The sequence below is a fragment of the Tetrao urogallus genome (assembly GCF_951394365.1).
Source record: "Tetrao urogallus genome assembly, chromosome: 18".
NCBI classification, from domain to species: Eukaryota; Metazoa; Chordata; class Aves; order Galliformes; family Phasianidae; genus Tetrao; species Tetrao urogallus.
The window spans coordinates 5666544-5682567 of NC_136831.1; the positions used below are offsets into that span (position 1 = coordinate 5666544).

Below are 16024 nucleotides of genomic sequence, written 5' to 3' on the forward strand. Positions count from 1 at the left end.
CTACTGCCTGGCACAGAACTGCCCTCCTCAGGACCCAAACTCTGCCACAGAGCAGCTTCTCTGTGCATCAGCTAAGTATGCTCAATAGCTGAGCACAGTTACATGTTCCCAAGATTTCCACCCAGGCAGCACTTATTCCTATTTTATTTTGTATTGGCAATTAGCAGCTTCAAGGAACAAACTTCAAGATCCAGTCAGCAGACAGACCCACAGCAGGCAGTCAGCTCTGCTCACCACAGATGGTCCAGCTCAGAGAACATCCACGAAGCACAGGAACACCTCAGTGAAGGAATATCATCACTGACACTCGCCTGTGCTAACTGGAGCTCTCCTGCTGTGAGGGCATGCTGCTGGCAGGCTGGGAGGAGCAGTGGAGGCTCATCTGCCCCTTACAGAACCAAAAATGGTATCTTGGAGCAGCAACTGCTGTGTGCCACAGGGGCCCCAATGGGCTGGAAAGAGAAAACAAGGACAAGCACAGGGCAGAGTGCATGAAGGCTGTCTGTCACTGCACAGGGCTGAGGTGTCCATCTCCAGTTTGTTCCAACATGTCATCAAGCTCTTGCAATCATGTTCAGAATCACCTGGGATGAGGAACCGAATGCTGAGAATGGTGCCTGGCCCCACAGCGCCTCACGCTGGGGGAAAACACCCATTGCAACTGCCCCCCCTCCCGGCCTGGCAGCTCTGAGCTGTACTCAGGACAGCAAAAAATGGTGGCTGCAGGAGAGAGCCTCTCCCCCTTACCTGAGTGAGGACATAAGTTTCCTCTGACAACTTCTCAATGATGTCAAAGTGATCCACGCTGGCAAGATCCAACAAAGAGACAGACCAACCAGCTAAGCGCAGAGCCTGTGGACAGATCAGTGCTGGCAGGGGGAACCCCAGCTGGGCCTCACAGCACAGCACGAGCAATGGCTCAGCAAGGACCAGCATTCTCCCCTGATGAGGGTGGTCATCACATCAGCAGCAGAAATACTACTCTGATACAGCACGTGAGCTCTTCATCACCAGAGCTGACTGGAAGAAAGAGCTGGGCCCAATGGCAAGAAGAGGCACCTTCCCAAAGCAGGAGGCAGCCCTGATTCAGCAGTGCAGCCAGCCCCACTCTCTTCTTTGCAGCTCTGCATTACCAGCTCAGAAATCTCCAAGCCAGAGCCCGCTTCATTTAAGGGTTTGCAGAGGGTGCGGAGCAGGTCTAAGTAGGGCAGCCCACACAGCATCCCTGCATAGCTCACCTGGCTGTACTCCTGTGACTGCCTGCGGAACTCCGGGGAGTCATGCTGGGCCACAGCCACAAGCACCTCACAGGATGCAGCCACAGGCACTGCTTGTGTGACACACAGGATGGGGCTGTTCCTCTGGGCCACTTCCCTGGGGAGGAGACACTGCAGTGACAGCCAGCGTGTGCCTGTGTGCACCCCCACACCCTCAGCAGCATGCACCAGCAAGACAGAGGGTGCAGGGCCTGCACGCATGGGCAGAGCAGGCTGCAAAGCTGCTGGTGTTTGCCCACAGGCTGTGCTGACCAAAGCCACACATGCTCACAAGCTGCCCGTGCCCTTTTCCACATGCTGTCCCTACCGCAGACGGACTCACAGGCTCATGTTCAGTGCATCATTCACGTAGGTGTGCAGAAGGGGCTCCAGGTCATACACACCGCTCACCAGAACAGCTCCTGCAAACACAGATGTGGTGGGTGAGTGGCTCTGCAGTTCAGGCCTCTTCATGCCTAAAGTCCCCATGGCTCTAGAGCAATAGAGGGAGGCTGCTGGGCTGCACCAGGAGCTCAGATTCTTCTTCCCCCAGGACGTGCAAGATGCAACCAGCTGAAGCAAGTGATCAGCTTAACAGACTGCAGAACAGTAAAGCGGAAGATTCCCGGGTGCAGCCCCCTGGTGCTGAAACACCAGCCCTCCAGAACAGGGGTCTCTAAAGGCACTACCTCTGATATCTGGAACCACTCCAAATTCTGTCCAGTCTGTGGACAAGACCATGGCTGCCAGGTGAGCCCCTGCCGAGTGCCCACACAAGTAAATACCCCTAGAGAGAAAGAGCCATAAGCACGAAGAAAGAGCGCGTCACATGCTGGGGACATCCCAGTTGCAGTGCCCCAGGAGCTGCAGACTGGCCATATTTCCCAGTCCACCAACTGAGCCATTGTACAGTGAGAAAGGATTGCAGTCAGTGGTGCTGCACCAAGGCACTGAGGTTTTTATCATAACTCAGGGCTTCCCCATCCTGTTTCTGTCACAGCCACCCCCACACAATAATCCACCCAGGGAGCAACAGGGACACAATCTGCCTGAGACCAGACAGAAGCAGTAGAGGCTGCTGGCACAGGAAACAGGGACACCGGGCACTGCATGCTGCCCACCTGATCCTGTGGTATTGCTTCACCAGGAAGGCAAGGCTGTGCCGCACCTGGAGCACCATTGCATCCATGTGACCTGAGCAGAGTGCAGAGCCAGATGGGCACCAGGCCATCGGGGGAAGTCATGCCCCCCGTCGGGCCCTGCCTACCTTTGGGAGCGATGTCGTAACCCATGGCCACCACTGCAATGCCCTGCGACAGCAGCGCAGGGGCTGCGAAACCCGACGCGTCCTTACTGGGGGGGGGGGCGGAGAGAGAGAAGCTGCCGAGCTCCAGGGGACAGACAGATGTCCTCATGGAGCTGGCTGGGATGGCCATTGGGTCCAGGATACCAAAGTCTGGGTTTAGTGTTGTTCTCTAGAGAAGGAAGATGTAAAGGAGGCCTGGGAGCTCCCTTCTCAAGGGAGCCCATATCAGAAGTCTGTCTTACCTCAAGCACTGCCAGTATCCACCATGGATGTAGACAAAGACCGGGAAAGCTGCACAGCACAGCACAGGTAAGCACACATATATGACCTCACCCCCCAGTCACCGTGCTCACCACCTACTTTCATTAGAGTCCGCAGGAAAATAAATGTCGAGCTTCTCCCCATCCCCATCTCCATAGGGGACGTGCAGCGAGGTCTGTGCAGCAGCCTGGGCCTTCTGCGTTCCTGTGGGGCCGGGGGAGAATCAGCCCGCAGGCCGTACGCAGCACCGCAGCTCCGTGCTGAGCTCTGCAGGCCCGGGTTGGGGCCGTGCCCACTTCGGTGCCGCCCGCCGGGCCCGGCCGCGCCCCCCCACCTGCGGTCATCACATCGATGTGGGCCCGGATGACGCTCTCGCTGTCCATACGGCGGGACCAGCGGCTGGGCGAGTATTGCTCCTCCAGCTCCTGCGGGCAGACGGACGCGGGGCTGCATGGAGGGGGCGGCCGGACCCGGGGCACCGGAGGAGGCTTCAGCCCGGCCAGACCCCGCGCCCCACACCTCCAGATCCATGTCCTGCCACCGTCCCATCTTCTCTTCAACCACCCGGCTCCGCTGCTGCTGGCGGCCGGGCCGGGTCGGGGCACTGGGCGGGGCCGCCCCTCGGCCATTGGCCGCCGGGTGTCGGGTCAGGCCGGGCAGCGGGGCCGAGCTGAGGCCTCTGACCCAGCGGACGAAGCGATGACGCCAGAGCCTCGCGCGGGGCACGCCGGGAAAGCAGCTCGCTCCGCGGGAGCGCGGCGAGAAATGAGAATTCTCCCGCCTGCGCCCGGATTGGCCGGCGCTGCGGGGTAACTCTGCTCGGATTGGCCGGCGGCGGCGATCCATGGGCGCGAGGCTGTCGCGGATTGGCCGGTCCGGCGGCGCGCGCGCGGGCTGTGAGTCGTTCAGTCAGTCAATCGGTCGGTCGGTCTGTGAGCAGCGGCGCGGCCATGAGCTGTCTGACCGTGCCCGGCGTGCATCCCGGCTCACCCAGCCGCCCGCGTGGGCAGATCCAGGTACCGGTCGGGGCGGGGCCGCTGGGTGCGGGCGGAGCCGGGATTGGTGGGGCCGGGTCGGCTGCGAGGGGATGCCGAGTCCCGGGGCTGCGCGGCACCGGTAATTGGGTGCCGGGCCGGGGGATGGTTCGGTGCCGCGGCTGTGCGGGGCGACGGGGCGGCCGTGCCGGGCCGGGTGAGGGCTGAAGCGCTGCAGCGGGGCGATGGCGGTCCGGCACCTCATCACTGACCGTGTGGCTCTGTCTCCAGGTGATCTTCGGCCCCATGTTCTCTGGGAAGAGGTAAGGCGGGGCGGGATGGGCTGGGCTGCAGCAGGCTGTGGCTGAGTCTGCTGACTCCTGCTCTCGCAGCACAGAGCTCATGCGGCGCGTGCGGCGCTTCCAGCTCGCTCAGTACCGGTGTCTGCTGGTGAAATACGCCAAGGACACCCGCTACTGCACCACCGGCGTCTCCACACATGACAGGTGGGCTATGGGCAGGAGGATCTGTGCCCGTGGACCTGTGGCTGGGCTGCCTGGCTCATCCTCTCCTTCTGTTCCCCTTCAGGAACACTATGGAGGCCCGCCCTGCCTGTGCCCTTAAGGATGTGTACCAGGAGGCTCTGGGCTCTGCGGTCATTGGCATCGATGAAGGGCAGTTTGTAAGTGTGTGGCCTGGGGTGTGCACTGCTAGACCTGGAGCAGAGCACTGCCCCTTCTTCCTCCTGAAGCTGCTGTTTCTGTACCTCTTGTAGTTCCCAGACATTGTGGAGTTCTGTGAAAAGATGGCCAACGCTGGGAAAACCATCATTGTTGCTGCTCTTGATGGGACTTTCCAGAGAAAGGTAGAAATGCTTTAGTTTTAGTACAGCAGCTGCACTGGGAACCTCACCAAACTCAACCAACAATACAGCCTCTGTCTCGATGCAGGCTTTTGGGAGCATCCTGAACCTGGTCCCGCTGGCTGAGAGCGTGGTGAAGCTGAACGCTGTGTGCATGGAGTGCTACCGAGAGGCCTCCTACACAAAGAGGCTGGGAGCAGAGAGGGAGGTAAGTTCCCTTGGAACACAAAGCACTACAGCAGCTCCACCTTGCCAGCTCTGCTAGTCTAGAAAGGATCTTCTCAGGTAAGCTGATCTCTGCAGAGTCATTCTGATTTCCTTGATAGGTTGAAGTGATTGGAGGAGCAGACAAATACCACTCTGTCTGCCGAGCTTGCTACTTCCAGAAGAGGCCTCAACAGCTTGGGTCAGAAAACAAGGAGAACGTGCCCATGGAGGTGAAGCAGCTGGATATGCCAGCCTCACGGAAGATCTTTGCTTCTTGATTGCTGCACTCCGGTGTGGGGGGGGGGGAGGGAGAGGATACAAGGAAAGAAGCTAAAAGTTGCAGCTCCTGGACTTCAGATCTGGCTTCCCCCCCTTTATCAAAACTGTTAAATGCAATAGCTCTACCTGCCAAACCAAGCTGCTCTTCCTCTGCTCCAAGTGCCAGGAAAGAGGGCAATCAGCTGGACCTGATGCCAGGGAGAGCTGAAAACAGAGTCTGACTAAAAGGGAGTTGCTTTTCCAGAACATGGAAAAGAGATTTAATTACTGATGCTGCCATACAAACATGCTGGAAAGCTGCCACACCAACCCAGGCTGTGGGGCACTGACAACTTGCCTGGTCTGCTCTCCTGCTCCTGGCACATGTTCAGACTCGCCACCAGTAGCCAGGTAACTTGCCTGCAAACAGCCTTTTCCGTGTGCTGCTGCTAAATTCTGGGTTTCTTACAACAGCAGACAGTAACTTGGCTTCTGAAAGCCACTTCCTTTTTAATACCTGAGGAGATGCCCCTTCCCTTGCTATGCAACAGTGGCACAACTTCAACTGACACAGAGCAGCAGCCTGGCCCTTTGCAGTCTCTTAACAATTGTGTATAGCCAATTAGCTTGCTGTTAAATTTGCTGTAAATACATGTTTTTTTGTTTTTGTTTTGTTTTTAAATGGAGGAGGGAAGAAGGAAGGCTTGTCAGCCTGACTCCTAGGCTCATTCTAGCCTTTGAAATTAAAAAGGATTTTCTACACAAGTTCAAGCTACATGCAGCCACTTCATAGGGCTTAAGTGACCTGAGGAGGTTTGGGGGAATCAGGAATTAAACTGTAGAGAGTTGGGCTGCTGCTCCTCTCAAGATCCAGCGACCTGGGAACAGGTCTCTCCTTTGTATAGAGTGCTTTTTCTCATCAGATCCCTTGAGCTCTGAGCAGTAGCTCTTGGTTCTGTTTGGGCTTTGTCAATCCTCTCTCAAACACAGTGCTCTCTACAATACTTGTTTACTACTGTGCTGAGGAGCAGGCAGCTGCCCTCAAAGACTCTGAAACCTCACTTCCTTTGTGTTAACTAAAGCAATTACAGTCATGGTGTTCACAAACCGTTGTCAGGCCTGGGCCTTCCTTTTAGGCATGAGGAACAGGCAGTAGTGCTTGTATTCTAGATTAATAAATAACTTAATAAAATTGCCTGTGTCTTTCCTGCTCACAAAGCAGCAGTGTGTGCTGGCTGCTGGTCACACGGCACTGATGTTGCTCAGGCTGTCCTGAGGAGCAGCAAGCCTTGCTAAAAATAGGTGCTGGCGTGAGCTTGTTGATAGCACAACAGGCACCAGCTCCACAGCTGCCCCCCAGAACCCCTCCAGCACACAGCACAGGGGAAGAACCCAGTTCTTCAGAGAAGAAACACAGGTGGTGGCTAGGTGAAAAAGTTTATTCCGTTTCTACAGTGATAAAGGCATAGCTGAATATCAGCCCCAGCAGCTACAGCTCACATACCTCACACTGCTGCTGGGAACAGCTTCACAACAGGCACAGCAGCACACAACCTGAGACAAAGCCACGGCCCACACAGAGGCACAGCACGGCACCCAGCCTGGGGCAGTGGCTGCTGAGCAAGGCACGGCTCGGACAGCAGCGAGCAGGGCATGGGGAGACCCAGCAGGGTTCAGAGGGAGACAGACACAGGGTCTGCAGTTGGCAGGGAGATGCTCTGGGGGAAGGGAGCTGCCCTGCTGTGAGCCCAGCACCCACCACTCCCGCAGATCCCAAACCACTGAGTGCCAGCTGCTCCCGTGCAGGCTCTGGGGAAGGCACAGCACAAAGGTGCATATTCAGAAGATGAGGCTTTGGCATCAAGCTCAGCCAGCAGCAGCTGAAGGAGGAGAGGAAGGCACGCAAACCCAGTGGCAGGCAGGAGCTGGACTGCACCGTGCAGCTGTGCTGGGACAGATGCTACAGCAGTTAAAGGTGGCACCTGGGGACTGCAGTCAGCAGAGTTGGCCAAGGCAGCAGCACCGGGAGGGAACAAGGGGTGCTCACCATTACTCCCCCAGAGGCACAGCAGTGGGGCTTGGGCTCTGCCATTCCAGAGCACCAACCCCCCACCCCCCAGGGGAGCTGGCTGTGAGCAGCAGGTTCTACTCAGCCATCACTGCTTCACAGCAGGGAGCACACGGCCCCACCACAGGCACCAGGCCCTACCCTCTGCCCCGGCATCCACCCAACCCCCAGTGCTCTTCACACAAAGCAACCATCACCCTCCTGCCCTCTTCCCCATTCAAGTTATAGGTCCCTCCCTTCCCACCCCACGAGAGAAAATTGCACTTGTACAGCCATCCCTGCGGGCCGGGTTCAGTACACCGGTGGTGGCTGGTAGCCCTCGGTGGCATCTGTGGTCTGGGTGAAGGGCGGCTGCTGGTAGCTGTCGTGGCTGATGTTGGGGTAACTGGAGTACGGCGTGGAGACCTCTGACGAGGGGTCGACGTAGCTGTGCGCAAAGTCCTCCACCCCCATCTTATACCGCTTGTAGGCGAAGGCGATCAGGAGACCCTGCAGAAAGCAGAGCCCGTCAGAGGCTGGCGCAAAGCAGAAGACCCCTGCAGAGCCCCCCCAGCACTCACCCATGAGAAGATGGAGAAGAAGCTGAAGGTGATGGCAGCACGCGCCGAGTCAGCCACGATGTGTACATCCTCATCGTGCGTCCAGGCCCACTGGTTGGTCAGGAAGCAGAAGCCGACAAACCAAAGGAAGGTCCAGAGCCCTGAGGGGGGAAGCGGGCGTGAGGGCTGCATCCTGCTGCCGCCAGAGCCCTGCTGCTCCCGGAACCCCGCCGCTCCCCGGGGCTGGCAGCACACGGCCTGCAGGCACCGTGCCAGCAGCAGCTCCCTGCGCCAGGCACCGCGCAGCCACGTCATGGGACCGCCATTGCCGGGAGCTCGGCCCAGGCCTTACCCGAGAAGCCGAGGTCGGCCAGCACCAGGTACTTGCGGTCGGTGGCGTTGCTGATCTGCGGGAAGTAGGCGTCCACCATGAAGAAGAAAATGCAGGCCAGGAAGGCGAGCACGCCGATGCCGATGCCGTAGCGGCAGGCGTCCTCGTTGCGGTTGAAGACGCAGTAGAGCTGCGAGGAGCGGGGCGAGTTGGTGTAGCCCTCCCCGACCAGGCAGGCGAACACGATCAGGGCGAACACCTGCGGGGCGGCAGCGGCGGCGTCAGGGGGCGGCCCCGGAGCAGAGGGGCCCCGTCGGGGGCTGCCCGAGCCCCGCACCGCCCCGAGCTCAGCTGAGTGCCCCGTGACTATGGCCGGGCACGGGGGGAAGGCCGCGGGAAGGAAAGGGAAGGCTGCGGGAAGGGAAGCACAGCCGCACCGGGCCGGACCGGGCCTCGGAGACGGGGGAAAAGGGAAAGGGAAAGAGAAAGAGAAGGGAAGGCCGGGTTCGGCCGCACGACACAGCAGCGCAGGGCCGCCCCGGCCGCACTCACCGCGCTGGCGATACGCGCCAAGACCTGCGGCTGCTGCACGAAGCGCACCGGGTCGAAGGCACCGCCGGCTTTGGCCGCCCCGTACGCGCCGCCGCCCTCCATCGCGCCGCCGCCGCCGCGCTACGGCCGCTCCTGCGCGGCACCGCCCCGAGAGGGCCGGGCGCTGAGGCCGCCGCCACCTGCTGGGCCCGCCCCGCCCCGGCTGGTGCTGGGAGGGGCTCCGGGGTTGGGGACCGGCGCCGGCGCGGCGTGAGGGGCTCCACACGGTAGCGCGAATCTGCCCCGCGGCCCGGGCTGCGCGCGGTGCGGCTCCCGGGATCCGGCGGGCACCACGCGAGCCCCGCTCCTCGTGACCGCCCCGCGCCTCCCGGCGTGCTCTGTGCCGCGCCGAGATCCGGCCCCGCGCCTACGGGTGCGGTTTGCGTGACTGCCGGCGGTACGGAGCGCCAGAGCGCCCTGCCCCGCGCCCTGCCCGCGCCGTTCGTTGCCGCCCCGTGCCTGGCACCGGGAGGCGCACACGCGAGACGCCGCTGTGCCGTGCCCGCCGCCCCGGGACGCCGCGGGAAGCTCCGGACGCGTCTGCGGCGGCCGCTGGAACCGGGTGCGCTGCCGCTGGTGCAGGAGGAGGGCGGCGGGTCGTGGCCCGGGGCCTCCTCCTGCCCGCAGCCTTTGTCTGTGCGGGGCGGGGAGAGGACGGGGACGAGGATGGGGACGGCGCTCAGCTCCATAGGGCCGTCAGTGGTGGCGGCCGGGATCCGCAAGGAGGGGAACGAGCTTTGTGCTCCGGCCTCGAGTGCTCGGGACCTGGGAGCGGCTGTTCCGCTGCATTGAACCGATCCGAGCAGGGCGCTGCGGGCTCTCGGCCCCCGGTGGCCGCGCCTCGACGAGCGCTCGCCCCGCATCCTTCCGTGCGCGCTCCTCCCCCCTTCCCTTCCTTCCTGTCTCGCTGCTCGCTCAGCATCGGCCCGCGCGCCTCCTGGGCCGGCAGGGACCCGGCGGACCCCCGCGGACCCTCAGCTCCGGCTCTGTGCCACAGGGGGACGCGGGGCTGACGGCAGTGTTCGCTGTGCAGGCAGCGTACGGGAGACAGCGCGGCTCCGGGATGTCCCAACTGCCTGCCTTCATTCTCCGAGTCCCTGAGAACACTGAGAGCGATGGGTGAGTGCGGGCTGAGCACCGCGGGCAGAACTACCCCGCCCACAGCTGTCCTGGACCTTCATCTCCCCCATAGCCGAGTGGGGGTTTCAGCTTTGTGCCCTTGCAGCCAGGAGCCGAGCCCGGACAATGAGGGAGCCCTGCACAGCTCCTTCTGCCAGCTCATCAAGGAGCAGAGCAGCCTGATGGCAGGAGCAATAGAAATGGAGCTGCAGGAGAGGAGCAGAGGTACAACACAGAACTGCAGCAATGTGGGGTGGGGGGAGATAGTCCTGTACACCTTGGCTCTCATCCCACATCTTCTCTCTTCTCCCCAGAGCCCTCGGCTCTCCTGTTCCCCCTGGACCCCATGGCCACTACTGGACTGGAGCCCGAGCAGGGTGAGCAGCACCCTGGCTACGCCACCACCCTGCGAATCCTGGCCAACATGCCCAGCCGCACCATCGGTGAGTGCCACCCCCTTCCTGTGCCACCCCTGTGCCCCTCCTGCCCGGGCTGTGCCATGCTGTGAGCCCTTCCAGGAGTTCTCCCTAAGGCCGCCCATCCCAGTGCTGTGTTCCTGCCGCAGGGCGCAGCCGTGGGGCCATTATCTCTCAATACTACAACCGCACGGCGCGGCTGCGGCGTCGGAGCAGCCGTCCATCCCTGCAGCAGCTCAGCCGCACAGCACGGCCCAGCCTGCGGCAGTATGATCTGGAGACCGACCCGGCCCACGCCACGCTGGCAGGTGAGCATTCTCCTGGAGTAGGGCTCAGGATGGGCGTGATGAGTCTTGTTGGATGCGTCCCTCTGAGTTTCTGTGCCTTCAGACAAGCAGAGCCTGCTGGCAAAGGAGCTGTCGAGCCTCCCACCTGCACAGCGTAGCCAAGTGCTGCTGGAAATGCCTCTCAGCCTGGAGGAGAAACGCAGCCTCTGGTAGGTGCCTGTTGTCTGGACTGGGCTTCTCCCAGCCTGGGCTCCTCCTGATGCCCCCTGTTCTGGGCAGGAGGCAGCTGAGCCAGAAGAGGAGCACCCCGGGGCTACGCGCCCACTCTGCAGAACCCACCTCTCCATGTGCATGGTGCCAGGACTGCATCATGCTTGTAAGTCTGCAGCACAGTGGCCGGAGCTGGTGGTGATGGAGGCTGTACAGCTGCAGGATGCCCTTACTGTGTCCCCACGCTCCCCAGGGCTGCCGGACCCTCTGGTACAAGTTCCTGGCACTGGTCCATGCCGCACAGCCTTGGCACTACGCCTTGAAGCAGATCAGTGGCCGCTTTGGTTCCAGCGTGCTCTCCTATTTCCTCTTCCTCAAGACGCTTCTGCTGTTCAACATCATCTCCCTCCTGCTCCTTTTGGTTTTTGTGGTGGCCCTGCAGGCTGCCTATCCCCCTGCTGTGGCCAGCCCCCATCCCTTCACTGGCCTCGAGCTCTTCACCGGAGTGGTAAGTGCCACAGTGTTGGTGCTCTGCTGCTTGGGAGCTGCCCCCAGCCTGATCCCTGCTCCATGTCCCTGCATCTCGTGCCGTGGGGATGCTCTGGTCTGTGCCCTTGTCCCCATTGCTGCCCCTGCCCAGGGCATTGTGCCATACAGGCTGATGCTGACCCCATACCAGGCTGGGCAGAGTGCTGCTGGCACCGGTGAGTTCACTACAAGTACTATTGTGCATTTCCCCACAGGGCTCCTTCACTCACTCACTGCTGTACTACGGCTACTACAGCAACACCACCCTGAACGCCCCCTCTGCCTCCAGCCCCAGTGGCAGCACGAGCCCCTCCAGAGCCACCCAGCTCCCATACAACATGCCACTGGCCTACATGTTCACCATTGGAGCCTCCTTCTTTGCCACCTGCATCCTGCTGGTGTACAGGTGAGCAGCACTGCCAGCACTGCCTGACTGCTCAGCACTGCTGCCCTGACTGCCCTGTTGCCTCCTGCAGCATGTACCACTCCTTTCTGAAGAGCTACCGCGTGGGCAGCTCCACAGGGGTCCTGGCCATCAAAATCTTCTCTGCGTGGGACTTCAAGGTGGTGCAGAGGCACTCGGTGAAGCTACAGAGTGAGAACATCTGCACTCAGCTGAAGGTGAGGAGTGGGGTTGCAGTGCTACATGTATGCCAATCCTGTGCTGCACCTTTGTGCAGCGGCCCTCCAGGTCCCACCTGAGCAAGCAGGATAAACCGTTGCTTTAGATGCAGACCCAGCTTATGTTCTCAGCCACCCTGGCTGCTCTGCTGTCTTCCAGGAGCTGCTGGCAGAGCAGCGATTGCGCTCCTGCCCCCTGAGCCTCCCCCAGTGGCTGCGACACATCGCTGTGCTCCTGCTTGCCTGGCTCCTAGCACTGGGCACAGTGCTGGGCTGCGTGGTGGCCTTGTACTACTTCTCAGAGCACATGCACATGGTAAGCACAGCACCAGGTGAGGCAGAGCAGTGATGGCAGCCCCGCTGCACCTCCCTCTTGCTGCCAGCATTGTGCTTGCTGCTGGGAGCAGTGGGGTTGAGCCCGTGGCTGGCACCAGGAACCATGCAGCTGTGCTGAGCCAGGCACCACTCACCAGGTGCAGCAGGAACAGGGAGCTGCAGCAGGCAGTGCGTGGCAGCAGGAAGGAGTCCTGCTGGCCTTGCCACTCGTCGTGTCGCTCCTCAACACGCTGATGCCCCGCTTCTACAACCTGCTGGCAGCGTGGGAGAAGCAGGATTCCCCAGAGGCAGAGGTCTACGTGGCCATCTGCAGGTAGGGTGGGGAGCCTCCTGCACCCCAGGTTTGCTTTACCCTCCTTTCTCGGGGCTCAGCTTTGCTGTGCCCGGGGCCCAGGGGCTCCCCATCCTTGCTCCTGCTCCCCAGGAACCTCCTGCTGAAGATTGTGGTCCTCGGCCTGCTCTGCTACCAGTGGCTAAGCCACAGACTGGTCTGCTCTGCCAAGGAGGTTGGTACTGGCTGACAGTGCAGGGCTGAGCAGGATGGGATGGGGATGTGTGCCCTGCATTGCCCCTGGCCCAGGGAGTGCAGAGCAGAGCTGGGGCAGTGCTGTGGGCAGGGGTCAAGCAGTGGGGGCTGTGCTGGACCATTTGCATCTGTGGTGGGGAGAGGGATATAGGTAGCTGGGGAAGGTGTGCAAGAAAGAAAGAAGTTCCCCACCCTTCAAACTCCCCATGAAGAGCCATAGAGGTGAGCAGCTGCACTGCCTGCCTGGCACTACCACACTTCTATCCCCAGTGCTGGGAGACGTGTGTGGGGCAGGACCTGTATCGCTTTGTGGTGATGGACTTCATATTCACTCTGCTGGATACCGGCTTTGGGGAGCTGCTCTGGAGGTAATGTGTCCCAGGAGGGCCTACCAGCATGGCCCTTTGCTCCCCATTCCAGCTGGGCTGGCTCTGCCTCAGCACACAGAGGCTCTGCAGCTGCCCAAGGGTGACGGGTGCACAGCAGCAGTCAGCAGAGCTCCTCTCACTCCCTAGGCTGATTCTGGAGAAGAAGCTGAAGAGTAAGCGGAGGCCTGAGTTTGACATTGCCCAAAATGTGCTGGAGCTCATGTATGGGCAGACCCTGACCTGGTGAGACATCTCCAGCCCGATGTGGCTCATCCCCTGCCAGCCAGCGCTCGTGGTGCTCACTGCTGTGAGCCCGGCCTCGTGCCACCCAACAGGTCCTGGTGTGGGCAGCTGCAGAGGCTACACATCCACCAGGGGTCAGTGAAACCTCTGCTGTCTGACCTGCTGCCAACCCTGATGTGTGGGATGTGCCACCGAGCACACCTGTGCAGCCGGCCTGGCACAGGACGTTGTGTGCTTGCTCTTGGCTTTGCGAAACACTGACTGCAGCTGGTACCACTATCCTGGTGCTCCTGAGCCCCAAATTACTCTCCTAGGCAGCTCAGCTTGTCTCTCTCTCTCTCTCTCCCAGGCTGGGCGTTCTCTTCGCACCACTCCTGCCAGCAGTACAAGTAGTGAAGCTGCTGCTGCTCTTCTACATCAAAAAGGTGTGATTGCGTCTGCCTGAGAGCAGTGCCCTCCTTGCAGAGGGGCAGAGATGCTGCTTGGGTCCCTCAGGTCTCAGCTCCAACAGGATGGGATGGGGACATGAGGGGGTGCAGCTGCCTGCACTCACTCCTGGGGTCACACTGTGGGAGGTGACAGCATGCTGCTCCTTGCCTGCAGACCAGTCTGATGCAGAACTGCCAGTCTCCCAGCAAGCCCTGGCAAGCATCTCATATGAGTACTGTCTTCATCACGCTCCTGTTCTTCCCGTCCTTCATGGGTGCAGCCATCTTTGTCTCTTACACAATCTGGTGGTGAGTATTCATGGGCACAGAGCCACATGCTGCCAGGGGCAGCACCTACAGGGATGGTTGGCAATGAAGCTCCAACCCAGCTGATGGGGCCCAGCCCTTACAATTCCTGTAAATAGGAGCCAGGGCAGAGCTTAATGTCAGGGGCACTGCCCGGCCACTGCCCTGTGCCCAGCCATGCACTCCCAAAGCAGTTTCCCACTGACTCGCTCTGCCTGCTCAGGGAGAAGCCATCAGAAACCTGTGGCCCCTTCCGGGGTCTTCAAACCATCTACCAAACACCAAAGGTCTGGGCGGAGCTGCTGGAGGAGTCCAACCCCAACATCGCCTTGTTTGGCTGGATCCCCCAGTACCTGCTGGAGAACACTGTCTTCCTCTTCTTTCTCACTGGGATGGTGCTGTGAGTATGAGGCTGAACCCTACACACACCTTTTGGGTTCCCCCTGCTGCTTCAGAAGCCCTGAGCCTCAGTGACACCATCCCTGCACACCTGTCATTGCAGAGCGGTCATCTATTTCAACATCCAGGTGTTGAGAGGGCAGCGCCAGATCATCTGCCTGCTGGAGGAGCAGATTGCCAACGTGTGTGAGCTCTGTGTGCTCTGAGCCCCTGTCCCTGCAGCTCAGGGCAGTTCTGAGCTCCAGTGGCTCTGGGAAGAGCACAGCCCGCATGGCTGCTCACTGCGGTGTCTCTGCTGTTACAGGAGGGGGAGGATAAAAAATTCCTCATTCAGAGGATTCACTCCATTTATGACCATGAAGTGCGCTGTGCTTGATGCCAGGTGAGGCCCAGACCCAGGGGAGAGTGCTGGGGGTCGGCAGGGCTGGGGGTCACTGTGCTCCTCTGCTCTGTGCTGGAGCCGGGGGATGGGAGTAGCACAGTGTCAACTGTGGAGGAACTGGGACAGGGAACTGGGGGATGGTGGGGACAGGGAGAGCATCATCCCTACTGTCAGCATGCTGACAGTATGCTGACACAGCTCTGCCCGCTGTGAATAACCCTCGGGGCTTCACAGGGACCTTCTCCTTTCAGTGTCACAGACCCAAGAAGGAGCAGGGCAGAACAGGACAGCTCACCAGCAGGGACTGGAGCCAGCAGCTGTGTGGCATTGCCCTGGGAGCAGAGAACTACTGCACTCTTGAACTATTGCTCTCTTGAAGCAGCCCGGGTCTCCTGGGCAGTGCTGCAGCACAGAGATAAGGGTGCTCCTTCCGGAGCCAAGAGCACAGCCCCACTGCTGCGTCCCAGCACAGCTCCACGGGACCAGCTTGCGCACACAGCTGTGCTTACAAACAACTCTCCATCATGCAAACTGCCTGGCAGCCTGGAAAAGCAGCAACTTGGATCCCGTTGGAATGGAGGTGGTGAAGTTTTTTGCCTCGGGAAAGAAACCACCATGGTGTGTGCAGTGAGCAGGGCCGTGCAGCAGGACCATCATTCCCCAGTGCTGCGTGGGCAGAGAACAAAAAGGCTCTGTTCGGGGCTGTCACCTCTCTGAAATAACCATTAAATGTCCCCATCTGGAGCCGCAGCAGGACGCTGTGTGTCGCAGTGCCATGTCAGCAGCCCTGCACAGCGGAGATAAGAGAGCAGAAAGTAACCATCACATGGCAGCTCGGGGCGGAACAAGATGTGTGTTTTTTTTTTTTGCTGGGTGTAGCCGGAACCCAGGCAGCCCTGGCAGCTGCACAAGACGCACCGAAAGCGTTTGGTGTTGCAGCGCTCTGAGGGTGGGGGGTGATAGGGTGAGGGTGGGCAGGGGACTGAGCCATGTCTGTGGACTCGCAATGCCTCAACAGGTCACACAGGTACTGGGGTGTGGGAGAACGGGGCTGGAGGCACTGGGGGGAGATGGGGATGGGTTATGGGTGGTGGGAGGATGGGGGTGGTCGGGACCGGGGGGGGTCTGAGAGTGGGCTGAGGGCGGTGGGGTAGGACAAGACTGGGAACGGGCTGGAAGCGCTCAGCCAGAAGTGGTGGGGA

The 16024-nt window shown here is 60.5% G+C and overlaps 4 protein-coding genes across 4 annotated transcripts; 2 read left to right on the plus strand and 2 right to left on the minus strand.

Annotated features, from left to right (window-relative positions):
* Positions 1 to 554: 554 nt before the first annotated feature.
* AFMID (arylformamidase) lies at positions 555 to 3372 on the minus strand (the record flags this gene model as incomplete). Its single annotated transcript, XM_079544451.1, is given in 11 exon segments — positions 555 to 584; positions 748 to 852; positions 1239 to 1374; positions 1600 to 1678; positions 1946 to 2043; positions 2378 to 2450; positions 2524 to 2609; positions 2805 to 2901; positions 2904 to 3027; positions 3120 to 3248; positions 3343 to 3372. Coding segments are annotated over 11 exon segments (987 nt in total).
* A 401-nt stretch (positions 3373 to 3773) lies between these two features.
* On the plus strand, positions 3774 to 5144 carry TK1 (thymidine kinase 1; the record flags this gene model as incomplete). Its single annotated transcript, XM_079544406.1, has 7 exons — positions 3774 to 3839; positions 4089 to 4120; positions 4190 to 4303; positions 4386 to 4479; positions 4573 to 4662; positions 4748 to 4867; positions 4986 to 5144. The coding sequence occupies 7 exons, from the start codon at positions 3774 to 3776 to the stop codon at positions 5142 to 5144; spliced, it is 675 nt and encodes a 224-aa protein (XP_079400532.1).
* Positions 5145 to 7483: 2339 nt separating this feature from the next.
* Positions 7484 to 8716, minus strand: SYNGR2 (synaptogyrin 2; the record flags this gene model as incomplete). The annotated part of the gene is made up of 4 exons (XM_079544314.1): positions 7484 to 7681; positions 7753 to 7892; positions 8084 to 8321; positions 8615 to 8716. The coding sequence occupies 4 exons, from the start codon at positions 8714 to 8716 to the stop codon at positions 7484 to 7486; spliced, it is 678 nt and encodes a 225-aa protein (XP_079400440.1).
* On the plus strand, positions 8560 to 14816 carry TMC6 (transmembrane channel like 6; the record flags this gene model as incomplete). Its single annotated transcript, XM_079544270.1, has 20 exons — positions 8560 to 9026; positions 9687 to 9772; positions 9879 to 9997; positions 10087 to 10215; positions 10338 to 10496; positions 10579 to 10684; positions 10755 to 10851; positions 10939 to 11193; positions 11429 to 11619; positions 11690 to 11834; positions 11995 to 12150; positions 12308 to 12483; positions 12595 to 12676; positions 12967 to 13064; positions 13212 to 13307; positions 13657 to 13732; positions 13911 to 14044; positions 14265 to 14441; positions 14544 to 14622; positions 14745 to 14816. Exons 2-20 carry the CDS (start codon positions 9717 to 9719, stop codon positions 14814 to 14816), a joined length of 2403 nt encoding a protein of 800 aa, XP_079400396.1. The 5' UTR covers positions 8560 to 9026; positions 9687 to 9716.
* Between the last annotated feature and the right edge of the window lie 1208 nt (positions 14817 to 16024).